The sequence below is a fragment of the Chironomus tepperi genome, unplaced genomic scaffold (assembly GCF_022539635.2).
Source record: "Chironomus tepperi strain 1889 unplaced genomic scaffold, CSIRO-AGI_Ctep_v1 contig_386, whole genome shotgun sequence".
NCBI classification, from domain to species: Eukaryota; Metazoa; Arthropoda; class Insecta; order Diptera; family Chironomidae; genus Chironomus; species Chironomus tepperi.
The window spans coordinates 137209-153662 of NW_027226508.1; the positions used below are offsets into that span (position 1 = coordinate 137209).

The 16454-nt window shown below is 30.8% G+C and overlaps 1 protein-coding gene across 1 annotated transcript; it reads left to right on the plus strand.

The window, feature by feature from the left end:
- Positions 1-150: 150 nt before the first annotated feature.
- Positions 151-16372, plus strand: cv-2 (crossveinless 2). The gene is made up of 10 exons (XM_070648063.1): positions 151-1352; positions 4886-5000; positions 8888-8991; positions 9069-9165; positions 9231-9407; positions 9941-10153; positions 10239-10474; positions 11460-11501; positions 13148-13786; positions 15665-16372. The coding sequence occupies exons 2-10, from the start codon at positions 4913-4915 to the stop codon at positions 16067-16069; spliced, it is 2001 nt and encodes a 666-aa protein (XP_070504164.1). The 5' UTR covers positions 151-1352; positions 4886-4912; the 3' UTR covers positions 16070-16372.
- The last annotated feature ends 82 nt before the right edge of the window (positions 16373-16454 follow it).

Consider the following 16454-nt stretch of genomic DNA (forward strand, 5'->3'; position numbering starts at 1 on the left):
CTCGTGTTCGAAAAATTAAATCTTTCGAAATTGAAAATTAAATTTTTCCAAATCGAAAATTAATTTTTCGAAATCAAATTTTAGATTTTTTGAATTCCAAATTTAGATTTCATTCAAACTCATTCGGGTTTCCCAAAGTTTCAATTTTGACAAATTTTCGAAACTAAAACCGACACTACAAGGGAATTCATCAAAGTTTCAGTCTCGACAAATCCCATACTATGAGAACCCATACTTTCTGAATTCACTAATTTATTATACATTTAATTCATAAACAACAAAAAAAAAAAAAGTTTCTCAAATAGCAACAATTCATAAGAAATTCAATAAAATTTATTATTTGGCAGTGCCATTTTCCCCGGAAACGTGTTTAAAATTTTAAATTATTAACCGACAACACGAACTCATTAACAATTTCATGAGTTTGTGCAAAACATGCTTTGTTCTTATTCTTAGCGACTACTTTTTTTTTTTTAAAAAAAAGCATGTTTTAAATTAGCTCGTACAGAGTTTAATGACAATAAAAGCCAATTCACAGACAGACAAAATGAGCAAATCTTTTTCGTTTCTTTTTTTTCACACAGAAAAGAAATCCACTCGAAATATATATATAAAAAAAAAAAATTATTTTCCTTTCAGTGAACATTATTAATTGAATGAGTGAAGAGAGAAGAATGTTGATTGTTAATGTATAAGCCAAAGGAATTTAATATTCAAATAGACACTAAAAAGATGTAATATTTTCTGCTATGATACAGTGACTAGATATAAAATCTGAAAACAATTATTGCAACAGATGTAACACACTTCATTTCATGTTGTATATGACAAAAAGTATTTATTTTTTTTTTTTTTGTGAATGTGTGACGACAAGAAATAAAAAAAAAAATATCAAGAATAATTTTTTATTAACTTTCAATTCAACGCCTTCACACTAGAATTGAATTCATTAATCTATAAATAACAATATTTTTTTTTTCTTCGGAAAACAATTTTACACGGCCAAATCATAGGAAAGAAAGAGATCGAGATTTATGGTTTATGAAACGATTTTATTTTCCTGAATCAAAAAAAAAAAATATACTTAAATAAAATTTAAAAAAAGGCAAGCAAGTCAGTGTGTGTATAGTGTGCAAGTGAAATTAAAAAAAAAAAAGAATGAAATCTCTATTGCAACTTTCATAATTAATATTTATTTTAACTTATAAGTTAAACTCGCGCGCGCAAATTCAATTAGTGTGGAAAGAGCAGCAGCAATAGCAGCAGCAAGAAAATTTGTTTATATTAATTTAGTAAACAATGTGATAATAAGAAGCTTATGATAAAAGAAATTATTATGATGTAAATAAATGGTAAGAAGGCAATCATCAATTAACTTTCACATGCAATTTTTTAATTACTTCTTCTTTTTATTATACTTTTTCGTCTCTATTTCGTCTGCACAATTTTTTTTTAATTATTTTTTTCTTTTTTTTTTAATTTATTTATTTTTATTACGTCGTGGGGTTTTTTTTATTTGTCAAACATATTGTAAACATATATCGTATTTGAAAATGTTGTATTATTAGATACTTAATACTCAGTTGTAACGAACTAAAGTTTGAGTTTTGAGATACTTATATACGTAATGATGCAGCGCATTTTTGATAATTATTAAAGTAAATGGGTTAAGATAATTTTGTACCTGTTATACACAATTTATTTTAACCAATTATCCTTCCTGTAGTTTCTCTTTTGTTTATAAATTCTTAAAGGACCGAGAAACATATCGGCTGTAAAGGGGTATTGCATTGACCTTTGTGGCGCCAACTCTAGTCTGTTAAATTTAAAAGACAAACAATAGTTAAAAATTGTGTAAATAAGGCTTGATTTGAGGTAATTTTTGAAAGTACAAGTGACTCTTGAAGGCATGCTGCTGGTTTCTTTAAGAACATGCTCATTATGAGACTTTAAGATGAAACAATAGATCATCGATCGCATTGCTGATTTTTCTATAAAGAAACCTTGTATTTTATTCTATTCTGTTGTTCAGAACATGTCAACTGTCATTTAATATTCAAATTATATTTGCAATTAAAATTAGTTGATTTTCCCCTTTTTCAGTTGATGAACCCTTCATAATAATATTTCAGTCTGTTTTCTAACTTCAAACAATAAACATCGTCCTTAAAATCCGTAAGAAAGTTCTTAAATTATACTTATTTGTAAGTATCGCATTGTTGATTTATTTCTTCAACTATGTTGTAGTGCTAAATTACTGTGATATCGATAGTAAGATCATATGGAAGTTAACACAAATTTTTAATTCAGTAAGACAATAAATGTCGGAATGGTAAAACAGATTCTTTTGAATCTAGATTCAATCCAGCTATTTATGCTAGGATTTTGAATAGTTCTTAGCTGTTTGTAATTTTGTCCACTCTAAATCTAAACATAAAACTTAGTTCTAAAGTCAACTAATGTAGTCGTGATAATATTGGCCAAATAAAACCTGACCACTTGCAATTCTCGAATATACTTGCTGAGTTTTACTGAAATCCAGACCATACTCTTTCTTTGAAGCACACTTCGAAGTCGACACAAATTTTACATAGAATCGAGTCGACTTTTTGATATAAAAATCCGAGTTGACTTCGAGATCTGCTATGTAGAATTCAGACAGTGATGTCATCAAAAGAGTGGTTCTTAAGACACTAAACTGTTCAGTCACAAACTGACTGTATGCAAGAATTAGAATGAATAAGAGAAGAAGAATTTTCAAAACTTTGGAACATTTCAAGAAAGTTTCCGAAAAAGTTCTCAATAGAATCCTATTAAGCCTTATTAACATAATTTTTTAATCTTGTTATCCTCGTTTGGTCAAATTGTACAAATTTTGCTAAATCCAATCAGTATTTTATGCTAAATTGATATTTAGTGGCAGTGTGCTGCAACGCGATCTTTTAATTACTTTAAAAATTGCTCTCCAAAAGATTTTAAACATTTCGAATGTTTGCAAAACAGTGAAAATAAGCAAATAAATAATCATGAGTAATAACTATTCCAAGAAGAAAACAGAGTAAGGTTCTTAGTAAAAAATAATTATTTCATAAAAGAATCGGACCAATTTATTTCCAAAAAAAATTTCAAACAAATATTTTTTTTTTGAAAAATCTTTTAAGCAGGCATTAAAAATTTCCACAATGGAAAGTCATCGTTGACTTTTCAAATTGTTTATAAAAGTGCCTCATAAACCACCTGACGTTCAAACATCTAATCTGATAGATTGATGTGCAATTTAAATTTTCTGATGTGTCTCGAGATAAATGAATGTTCGACTTCACTTAACAGTCAAGTACGAAGCTAGTAGCATTTTGTTCTCGTGCTTAAAGGTGAATTTATTGAAATCTGTTGAATTTTACTTTTAAGTGTGCCACGTGTACGATATAAATTGGCATCATTGTTTATAACTACCTATATCTTGCTTATTTTACGGTGTATCTAGCGCTAATCGGGTCTTTCAAGTTTTTCAAAGAAGATTATTCGGGTTTAATACTAAGAAGGTGATTGCTTTAATTTTATTTCTGGAGTTACGGTCATGAGTACCTAAAAAGTGCGTAGTCTCTTCCAAAATCTTCAGAAGCATCCTTTAAATTTGGTCCTATAAAGTACACATAACCGACATGTCACAGCAGTGACAACAGCTGAGCTACTGTCGATCTAATCTCGAATAGAACAAGCTACAATTAGTCGATCGTTTGTCTAGTTACAAACTTGACATTTGTGGGACTTGCCATAGCATGTCAAGTTTATAACTAGACGTACAGTCGACAAATGGCAGCCAATCCCACGACTGGGATACATTGTTGAGTTTGTATCACCTACAACATTTTCAATTACAAAACCTTAAAATTCAAAGGATTTTATTAATATTTAAATTCGTGCTGAAAAGTTGTGTGCTGAGACATTATGAGTCACATAAGTCAATTTCAGTAATCTTTATGAGTCAAAGATTGTAGAATTTATTATAGTCTTGCTGTCTCAATTCTGATTGATTCATTCTTATGTTCCCACTTGTGACTTGCGTGCTCCATATGAGAGGAAATTCCTTGTGCATTAATATACATAGCCTTAACAATCAGACAAAACTCATTCGTAATCTCATTAACCTTCATAACATGTGCTTTAAACATATACATAATGAAGATCAAATAGCTCTTTAAATAATTTTTCATAAAAAAAACTTTTCTTTGTTACTTCTAAAAAAATTCAATGCTGTAAAATCGTTATACGTATAGACAAATTATCAAACAAAGTAATTTTTGTGCAGCTTCTGCGAATTTTCACTTCATTCTCGAACACGTTCGCACAATATTTAAACAAATCTAAGCGAATAAAGAAAGAGAGAGAAAAAGAAGCTGTTCAAAAGCCAAATTCTATAATAATTCAGCATCTTATTTCTAATTAAGTTTTTCCAGACTTCGGCTAAAATAAAAAATTCTTTCAATGTGTTTCATCATTAGACGAAATTTGAGTCAAATGTAGGTTTGAAGTGCAAAACCTTTTAATTTCGCAATATCTCGTATGACTGAATCATATCGGCACAAATATTTTGTTTTGATATAACTTTTTTTTACGGCCGTGATAAGGAGAACAATAATATAATTTCAGTTAATTGTGAAAATCCTACAAAGATAGTTGATTGATCCACAAAAAAAAAAGAAAAAGATTCAGACGAAATAAATTGTTGTGTAATAAAATTTAAGCACTGCACAACTTCAATGATATTTCCTCATATTGTGTATATACAATAATTAAATCATTTTATAATGAAGAGTAAGAAGCTGTTCTGTTTCTAACTCAACTAACAGAAAGTATAATTACTTTTTTTTTTTCTTTAATTTAGTAACATATGAAATTTAAATGAATAAGGATGATCGTGCCACAGAAAAAGTCATATTATCTTCTTATGCTGTTGATATTAAAAATTAAATATATTTATTCTGCACAACAACGAAAAGGTGAGTAATTATTTAATATTATTATAGTAATCATATATACTAACATTGTGTTGAACAATCCCGAGCGGCACAACATCAAAAAGCGAATGCCGATCATTGTCTGATTATATTCTCTTGTATTACTTGCTATATTATCTCTTGAATTGTTCTTTGTGGTAGCAACATTCTTTAGTTTGGATGGTTCTAAAATATTTTATTTGATTTTATATTGCTAAGGAATTTAGAAAACAGTTCTTAATCGTCTATAAGTATGGAAGGCAATAGCGTATGATTTTAGGAACAAAATGTAATAATTTAGAAGAGTCTTCAGTTGTAGAAAATTTGACTATGTTTAGGTCCATTTAGAGGGTTTTTTGGGATCAAGCCTCCACTTCCCTCCTTTTTGCACGAAATTCTTCAATTTTCTAATGTTCAACAAGAAAACAACCGTTAATCAATCCCCAGATTGTGACCATTTTATTAATTTTCTATTAAAGGCCACATTGAAGCTTTCACTATTGTTACTATGTTATTTCAAAACAATGCAATATTCTTTTCGTTTTTTAACGTTCATTTGAGATTTGAATAATATTTACTGAACATAGTTGAAAGCCCCTTTTCATACAATAGTTCAGTCTGCTTTTGAACTCCAAAGAATAAACAATTATTATGAACAATTAAAATCCGTAAGAAGTTCTTAATTACAATTACACGCAACCACAATTATAAAGCATGCAGCCGAATCTCTATTTGTGAGTTCTTGCCTGGTTGCAGACAATTTAATAAGAAGGTATTCCTTTAAAGATTCTAAAATAGGTTATACAGTAGAGATTTTACTAATTGTTTTTCATTACTTTTACCAGAGCTCGAAGCCGACTTGGATTTTGTTTGGATAAGTCAATTTGAATCGACTCCACTTCATACAAAATTCGAGTCGACTTCGAGTTCTGATTTTTACAAATGAAAAACATTGAATATTATATCTTAGGATGTAAATAAACAAGTAATTCATCCTTAAAAACAAGAAGAACTTCCATTATCATGTTTTTACAGGAATTTATTTGTTTATAACTGTAGTTATTGTCATGTAATGACGTTCTAAAGTCAAGATTACGCAGTTTGAACGGAACTGCGTAAAAGCATTGACTTTGAAAACAATTCTATCAATTGACGTATTGTAAGATTCAAACTTTCAAGCTTAAACTCTAATAAAATAGAAAACCTTGAATGTATCATCAAGACAATCAATTAAAGGCAAGGTATAAACATGACTTCGTGCTACTCGGGATGCACCTATCTTAAAAATTTTAAGTAGATATAAAAAAACTCTTTTACGTATTTCACATCATCTTTCGGCATCATTGAAATAAAACAAGACACTTCTTAATAGAAAGATCTCCTTTTAATAAATTAGCATTAATTGTATATTTTACTTTAATGAATAAACAGAAACATGACAATTTTTGTGTAATTTTTCATTTTCATAAATGAAGAATAAAGAATAATAAAAAAAAAAAAAAAGTTTAAAGAGACTTGTAGACATGTCTGCAAATACCTCCAACGATCTCTTATTCCTAAGGAGAGGAGTTTGCTCTCTTATTGAAATTTGTATTTTCTGTTTTATTTACTGTACTTGTGTCAGCCCACAAGGAACATAATGACAGTTGAATGCTACTTGATAAGCTGTATCGTACGAAATTCAAATAAATGCTATCGTCAATGATGACTATTTATAATATTTTTTTGTTGTCAAGTTGTTGCTTTAAGAGACCGTTATGGGAAGAGGAAGGGTGGATGGGGAGGAGCAGGCACTTGCCAATTTCCAATACCAAGCGCAACACTATTTCTATCGACAGTTTCCTTCCAATTACTCTTTGGTCGTCCATAAACTATTTTACCACCCAAAAAGTCAGATTTGAAGCCTTTAATTCATGGAGCTTCCTAATAACATGTCCAGTCCATCGAAAGAGAAGGAGGTTACTAAGCAATAACAGAACAGATTATGTGACATAATAATTAATCGATCCCCAAATAAAATGTTAAGAAACCATACAAATTGCAAAGTCTGGCAATAATTAAAAGACATTCTATTGTGTTCCTACTCATTCATTTTTAGCAGAATTTACATTGCATCAAAGACTCTTTTTTTTAATAGCACGATAAATTTTTTTGTTTTAAAACAAACACACTGATTAATTTGATAACAAATTCTCTTCGGTCTTCAACAATCGACGTCGAGTTCCGGCTTGAAACACGTGATGTGAATCATAGAAATTTTGGAAAGAGAAAAAAAAATATATTTTTTTTATCTGTAAAATAGCAGTAATCGCACACAAATATTTTGTGAACTTAAGTCAACATAATAAAAGAGAATTAATAATATTATATTTGCGTATATGGGCAATACACACGACTAAATATGTAAAATAATAAAATAGAAATATTTTTGTGCTGTTTAAAATCAGGTTTAATTGAATGCTAGAATCAATTGAATAGAACATAAATTATTAATGGAATATTTCAATGTCTGTAAATGTCATGTAATCAGAATGCCTTTAATATTTATTATTGCATTTAACGCTATGACCATATTTGGCTGATTCTCTTAATAATAAAATAAAAGCTTTAAATTTGAATTTAAAATGCAAATTTCCGTTGTTCGATGAATGATACTTTTTTTGCTGTCAAAATATTGTTATTTTGGAATGCTGGTTCATTCCTTACAATATCAAAAAAATACATTCGTGAACAATATTTTGTTTACGTCGCCTGCTCAGATTTGCTGTTTTCTCGAATATATTTTGGCGCCTCGGATCTTAAGAGAATTTAAACTTTTTTAAGCTATAATTCTTTTCACTTTAAGATTGTTGACTATGTTTGCAGCCTATATGCTAGCACGTTGTCATTTCCTTAGCCATAAAAGTCATGCTGTAAATTAGACTCTTTTTATTTTTAATTTTGAAAATGTAAGAATAAATTGTAATTTATTGCAAAATTACTGTTGGCTATAGTTGGCAAATTACCCTTCTGTTTCTAATTGATTACAATTAAAATATCAATATTTAATATAAAGTTTCTCGCATTTAGGGATGAAAAATGATAGCGAGCTTCTGTTGAACGATCCAACAAATAAGATTCTTGGTTATCTTAATTAAAATTAATAGAAAGCACATATTTTTACATAAATGTATAGATTTGCATAAATTCTGTATCACTAATTTAAATTTTATCTTTTCAAGAGCATTGCTTAATGTCAAGCTTTTGATTCTCCGCATAAAATTTTCATCTCATTTGCTCATTCAAGATTAACTGCTTAAAATTGAAGAAATTGGAGTACTTGTCTGGGTTGTATTCAGGGAAGGGCTGTTGATGTTAAAAATTCCATGATATTTGAATAAGATGAAGCGGCGCTTTCATTTCTGTTATAACGGTCATTTGAGATTTGAATAATATTTACTGTACATAGTTGAAGACCCCCTTTTTTTGGAAATGATCAGTCTGTTTTTGAACTTCAAAGAATGAGCATCATTATTGATAAATAAATCAATAAGGAAGTCATTTAATTAAACTACAAACAACATACTTTACAATATTAAACTACAAACAGCCTAAATTTCCCTCTTATTTTCTAAAATTATCTAATTACGTTCCTGTTTACTGGGAAATGTTTAAAAGTGAATTTTCGTGCAAATATCTGTTTACATTACCTTAATTAATGTGAAATACGTAAACGATGAATGAGAAGAAATTGCATTCAACAGATTGTTCTATTAAGTACCGTACCCAAGAAAATATTCGCATAATTTTATGTCATTTTAATTCACATTACATGTACTCGAAAATATCAAGTCAATGACCTCAAAATATAAAATTATAATTCTTTTTCCTTTTTCTGTTCCAATCGAAAGATCTTGGTCTGCCTGGAAATCGTTGGCCATGTTCAAATGAAGGTGAAGAAGTTGCACCTAAAACAAATATCGCGAACATTAAATGTTTCAAATGTATTTGTCAGGTAGGAATGATTTTGCAAAAAAAAATATTTCTTGGATATACGTAATGTTTACCTCTTTTCTATTTAATTTACTACAGAATGGCTTCGTAGAATGTGAAAAAGATAGTTGCCCTGCAACTGATGATTGTTATGCAATACAAAAAAATTCAGAAAGTTGCTGTGATAAATGCAAAGGTAATAAAAATATTTTCAATATTTAAATACAACATCTTAAGCCTCTCTTATGTCCATCCATCCAGAATGTGTCTATAAAGGAGAAATTTATCAAAGTGGAGCCGAATGGTTTGATGAAGATGATCCATGTAGTGTTTTTAAGTGTGTCGCCGGTGTCATTACAGAGTCTATAACAAAATGCTATACAGCATGTAGTGATCCATTAAAACCAGCACCCGGACAATGTTGCCCGTCATGTTTAGGTAAGTTTCCATATTTAAATATCAAAAATTATGTAACCAATCTATCAGCGCAGCCATCCATTTGTCGGAGACGACTGCAAACATGAAATCATCAGTTGCTTCTACGGAACTTCTGCGTTTTTGTTTATACCAAAGAGAATTCATGTATTTCTAAATATATAAGTGAACTTCTGACCTACAATTGGCACTTTATTCTTCTTTCAGTAACGATTGAAAACTAATAAATAAATAAAAGAAGACTGTATATATGTGCTAGGTCAAGTTGATGATTGAGTCATCAATAAATTTTTTTTGTTACATCATTGTCCATACACTATACAATAATATAAAGAATAGATGTTTATCAGATTTATGTCCGAAAATGCTTTTCAAAAAATTCTTTAGCACACAACACAACAAAAAAGCGTCACTAAAAATCCCCTTACGATGATATTTTTGTGTGTCATAAAGCATGACAAAATATTTCGACAGAATCTTTTTTAAGAACCTTTCTAAAATTCCATTATTATTATTATTTTGATTGCTTCATACAGGATGTCTACTAAATGGACAGTTAGTTCATGAAGATCGAGCTGTGACGCTGAGTGAAGATCCATGTGTTAAATGTCATTGTAATGGTAGAAGGTTAACTTGTGTTAAACAAGCTTGTCCAATTCTTCAATGTCCTATTAGTCTGCAGTACGCACCCGAAGGCAGTTGTTGTAAGAAATGTAGGAAAAAAATTGGATATAATAAACCTGCTAAAGGTAATTTCATCATTATTGTTGTTTGTACATCCAGAAATAGATAAGAATTAAGTATAAATATTTTCTCTTTAAATATTGTCTCTAGGCGGTTGCCTTATGAATGGAGAATATTTTCCATCAGCAAAAGATACGAAAGTAAAGCCCGATGCATGCAGTACATGCACGTGCCATAATGAGACATCATTGTGTCTAAAGCAAACATGTCCGGTATTAGATTGTCTTCCACAAAATCAAGTGATAAGGCCTGGTGAATGCTGTCCAGAGTGCCTAACTGCAGAATATGCAACATCTGAATGCACATACAAAGAGAAAACCTACAAGGTACATGCATATTAATTAATAATTCCATTTTGATTGCCATTTTCATTCCCATCAGAAATCCAAATAATTGCTTATTCTATGAATAAAACAAATATGTTAATTGCCTTTATTTTTTATTACTTTAACTTAAAAAAAAACTTTACATTGTATTTCATAAATTATAGAAAGAATTTATGTCTGTAGAAATGTGAGAACACTTCATAAAGTAAGTTCTGACGTCGCCATTTAGTAATTAAATAAGTGTAGCGCATTACATTTTTTTTGCGTATTTTTTAAATAAAGGATGCTTAATAATACACTTTGTTCGGCTAGCTGGTTTGCTGGCTGGGTGACGGACGAGATCTCAGGAGACATGCATAGGAGAAACCTCTAGTTTGAAGTATTAGCTCCGTGCCATTTATTTATTCCAATATCAATTAGTTTCGAAGCCTAATTCCATATCTATGAACATTAATTAATGATTTTTCATTTTATATACCGAAACGAATTATTTTTTGAAGCGTTGCTTTAAAGAATTTAAATTTTTAGCAACCGTTAAAAAATTTGAATTTCAAAAAACCGTTAAATGATAAAATCGTGTGATTCGAAGCTTACTTGATCCAATTTTGAAACCAATTACTGATCGCTGGGACAAAAATGCGCTTAAGTACCTCGAGTAAGAACGAGTACTTTTATTATAATTTTTTCATATTTTGTGCGATGTCATTTGTCATAAAAAAAAATACTTTTGTGTAGATTTAAATGAACTATAAAATGTAACTTTTCAAGTAATTAAGTTAAATTAACTTGCGATTTTTGTTAAATTCAAGAAATATTTCTTCATAAATATTCAAATAATGTTTATGACTTATTTCGCAGAATAATTGGAATTGAATTATATTACGAATAATTGCTATAACTACATCTGATCATTTGATTAGACAGCAAAGTGCATTTCTGAATGATTTTTAATTATTTTAATTTTTTTACATTTTAATTTAAACAGAACAATGAAACTTGGAAACTTGGACCATGTCAGTCATGCGAGGTAAGAAGTTAATTGATTTATTTACTAGTATTTAGATCACATGCTTGTTCATTTTGTCATGTTGTCATGACTAAGAAGGTAGCAACTACTCTAATTTTGTATTTTTGTTGAGCAAAATAGATGAATTCATTGCTTTTGTTGAACCGAAACTGCATCTAGATTTTATCAAACCTGGAAGTCGATTTGAAATTTACATAGACTCGACTACTTGATTCGACTTTTCCATACAAAATCCGAGTAGACTTTGAGCTCTGGATTTTACTGATTGTCTCGATGTCTAATCTAAGATAAAGGGTATCCATGATTGGATATTAAGATTAAAGTGATCACACCTGATAAGACAGGTTTTTAATTGACTACTTGTTTATCTAACAATCGAGGTAATGGCATCAGTGGCCTTTGTTGTAGATCGTTGGCCTTACAAACCAAAGATCTTGAGTTTAATACTTGATCATACTTAATTGAAAGCCTGTTGTTGATTTTCACCCATGTGGTTGCAAAGCTCGATTCCTACGTTGAGTATATAACTGTAATTCGTTCAAACTTGATCAAACCTTTGCTCTATGTCGAAGTGGCTTGGTCATTTGGAACCTTTTATTTTTCGCAGCACTTCTTTGCTTTGAGCTAGGTGATGGAATGTTTTAGTACTTTAGTACCTGCAATACTGACCATAATATCATGAGTTCGAAACTCGACATTAGAAATTTTCACATTTTTCGAATCATTTATACTGGAAACGAAGGCGAGCTTCATGTAGTTATCCTTTGTATGCTTCGTGTAGACTTTCTTTGGAAGCTCCATACAGTAATGAAATCAAATTAGTGGTTCTGATCTCACTAGAAATTAAAGGAGAGGTCTGGCACACCCTCACCCGTTAAACAATTATTAGTCACCAAATGTCCTAACAAAAAGTGCAGTATCTGGATCTAAGTGTTCTGAATTGCTAAATTGATTTTTTTCCCCAACCTTTGCTATATATTCCAGAATCTAATAGCATATATTATTGCACGTCTAGTTTTGAGGACGATTAATGTCGTTGAAAAACGATTTTTCATCCTTAAAACTAGACATAGATCAAGTCAAATAAATCGTGTCTACAGTGTAGAATGATAAACTTACAAACTTTTTATATCCGGGTACTAGGTGACTAAAATATTGTACAACTCCACACGACGACATGGCGATGCCCTAGTGAGATGGTGGTGTCGTAGTCACTATTTTGTGCTACTCATAACAGTCAATATTAACAGGATGATCATAGTCCAGTCACAACAAAATGAAATATAATAATTAAGTTTAAAAAAACTTTAAAGACGGAAGATAGCAAGCCATTATATTAACATTATAATCGATAAATTATGGCCCACATTATGCTGTCGATATCGATTTTGGTAAAAAAGTAATAAAAATCTTATGATAATGGAAAAGAACCAACGTTTTTCCAAAATTCAAAAGACTTGCATATAATTTTTGACACAAATTTTTTCGCTGTATTTGTTATTTAAATTTTTTATATTATTTTTTTTATTCGTACATGTTTTCTTTTAACAGACGCTCCTTCTTATGAACAAATATGTACACATTGACACGCTTTTTATTATATTAAAACTATTTTTATTATCTTTTTCAAATCAAATCACGTTTAGTGCCGAAATGGAGAAATTCGTTGTGCACAAACACAATGTCCAAAAATAAAGTGTCGACCCAATGAGCACCTATCAACGATTGAAGGTCAATGTTGTGCACAATGTCAAGAAAAATCACATGTTTGTACGGTATTTGGTGATCCACATTATAAGACATTCGATGGAAAGTTTTATAGCTTTCAAGGTGCATGTAAATATCAATTGACGGCTGACTGCGTAACTCATTCATTTTCAATTCGTGTAACGAACGGTGTTCGTCAACAAAAGAAGCAAAAGAGTTGGACAAAGACGATAACATTTAAAATGGCTGAGATAAAAATAAATTTAGGACAAAAATTGCGTGTTAAAGTGAACGGAACGCGCGTTGACTTACCATATACTTTAGATAAAATAGTGAGAATCAATAAGACACACAATGATGAAGTTATTGTAGAATCATATCTCGGTATTAAAATAATATATGATGGATATAACTTCTTACAAGTTGAGGCACCAGTCAGCTATAAAGGGAAATTATGTGGTTTGTGTGGCAACTACAACAATGTCGGTCGTGATGATTTAACTTCAAGAAATGGCATAACATTTCCGGAGCATGATGTAAAAAAGTTTGCAAACAGTTGGCGAGTGGGTGGAATGAAGGTAAATTTTTTTTTTTTTTATATTTTAAGAATTACAATTTACTTATTCAATAATATTGTTGCTGTGCTGTTTTTGAGTCGATAGCGTGCTATTGTTCCTTGTTTGTATGTCTGTCTGTCTAAACCTGTGGTCGGTTACCCCTTAGTCCCCAAAAATTCTTTGAAATGTCATGAACCGTATGTTGTGTACGGTTTTGAACAAGGCTCACCAACAAAGTATGCCATGAAGAATAAAATATTGCTCATTACTGTCCTAAACTATTCTAGACTAGATTTTAAATTGAGAGTCATGACTTTTCAATTAGCAAAATTCTTAGTGAATAATGTCAATGACCAATATTGCTTGTGGAATTTCTAAACATTCTTCTAATTTTTTGTCAGTGCGTCAAATATGAAGCTTTTGATGATATTGTTAATTCTGCAAATTCAATCTTGCGTGTTTCAAATCTTCCTTCTTATTTTGGTTCCATTTACAGTTAATGTGTTTCTATTAGTTTCTATCCTAGCATTGACATTTTCTTTTGAACTCTTCTATACGTTTTTTATGGAACTAAATTAAATCAATGAATTCTTCAGGAGCATAGCCAGGTGTTTTTATGGTCAAAATTCTATTTCTACAATTCGCTAGTCCACTGTTTCTATACTTATCTTCTTTGTAAGCTCTTCATAGAAGCTTATGAATAATCATTTGGAGATCAATCAAGACCATTATAGTTTCGATCTAGTTCTCGAAAACTCATTAAAATCAAGACTTCGGAAAATCCTAAAGACAGTTAAGAATAAAGACCCGAACGACACAAATGACGGGACATTCAAGGCTTCGCTAAAACTCCTTTCTTAATCCCAAATGGAAGTGTGTGTATGTCGAAATCCCGGTCCGGATAAATTTTCGAGATTGTAATTAAAATTTTCCATCCAAGGAAATGATCCCGAAAATAGCTGTAATTTAATGGCAAATTGTTAAATTGCGGACATATTATCACGGGAAATCACGATCTCGATAACGAGAATGCATAGTCGTGTGTCATCCATATGTCTGGCAAATTTTGAAATGTCAAAAATCATTTGTGACGCTCGGGAGAAGTCTAATTCGGGTTGATACAAAATGCTTTGACCTAATGTGGTGTCTAAACAAAATTGAATCTGTGGCATCGAGCCATTTAGGCGAGTTAGTCAATAAGGGAGCAAGGACTCTAAGTCCGAGTGGTTAGGTAACAGACCGGACATCTGAATCAAGCCTTTTTGAGATCCTTGGTTCGATTCTCATCAGGCACCGATTCCTCTCAGTTATTATAAAAAATGGTGTCGATATGACAAGGATTTGCACAATGCTCATGACATTTACGTGAGTCAAAGTGGCTCGGTGGCGGAATGGTTTACCACTACCAAATGTAATGCTGTCTCAACACCAGCTTCCTTCCATGAGTTTTTCGGTCTACCTGAGTTCTCTTACCATCTTTCACATGTCCAGCCCATCGGAGCCGATTCTACTCAGTTATTATAAAAAGTGGTGTCCATATGTCAAGGATTTGCATAATGCTCATGACATTTACACCAAGTATAAACCGAATGGACATATTTTTGTTCTGTGTCCTATATGGAACTTAGATTACAACAAAATGCTTTCGATTTCATGGTTCTGTCGTCTAGTTTGCATATGCAATTCTATGTCCAGTTTCGAGGTCAGACTTCGATTTCTCCCATCGCTTTTTACAACTTAATTCAAAATCTGTCCATTTGGGTTAGAATCCAATTGATATCAGAAACTGCGCTCCAACAATATGCCAACTTTAATTATAGCTGCAACTATATTGTTGCTAAATTGTTCAATGAAAACACATGTAAATAAATTTTTATTTTTCATTATTATTATTATTAGGCTTGTGCTCGACGACCAAACGAACATGAATTATCTCAAAATCCACAACAATGCATAAATAACAAGAAAAAAGTCTACGCGAAATGTCTCGAGTTGAAATCGCAGAATATATTTGAGAACTGTAATAGTCGCGTTAATCCTGATAAGTATTTTGAATTTTGTAAAATGGACATGTGTGACTGTGCAACACATACATGTTATTGTGAGAGTTTTGCAGCGTATGCTCATGAATGCGAAAGAAATGGTGTGAAATTGTTAGATTGGAGAGATCTTGCTGGTTGTAAATTAAGCAATTTACACAATCAAAATAATCAACAACAAATAGGTCAAAATGCAAAGAGAAGAAAAAATCGAAAAGGAAAGGCGAGATATCCGAAAGTAGTGAAAAATATGAATATTTCTTAAACACAATCAACCAACAACAAATTAAGCTTGAGATCTTGAGTAATAGTTTTTTATTAATTTATTTTTGACGATTATAAGGAACGAGATGAAAGAAGATATAAATGTGAAATACGTGATGAAATTATTATTTATTTATAATTTTTAATTGAATTTATCATTTTAATGGATGATAAACTCGAGTGGCACGAATGTCCAATTCAATGGCATTATTGCTTTGTGGAGCGTTCCGAATTTCACAATTTCATCCTGACAATCGAGAAAAATTTCAAGACTCACGATAAAACTTGCACACAGTCACTTTTTGGAATTACCTATGAGATCCTAGATATCTCATACTAAGGATTGACTCCATACTCAAGTGAGCAACGATCAAATTAAACCAATT

What these genes read in the sequence shown, in the direction of transcription:
- cv-2 (XM_070648063.1), top strand. Translation starts at nt 4,913, where the DNA reads ATGATCGTGCCACAGAAAAAGTCATATTATCTTCTTATGCTGTTGATA. An exon ending in ATGTTGCCCGTCATGTTTAG is followed by an intron (nt 9,408 to 9,940) that starts GTAAGTTTCCAT and finishes TGCTTCATACAG; the next exon opens with GATGTCTACTAAATGGACAG. An exon ending in ACAAAGAGAAAACCTACAAG is followed by an intron (nt 10,475 to 11,459) that starts GTACATGCATAT and finishes TAATTTAAACAG; the next exon opens with AACAATGAAACTTGGAAACT.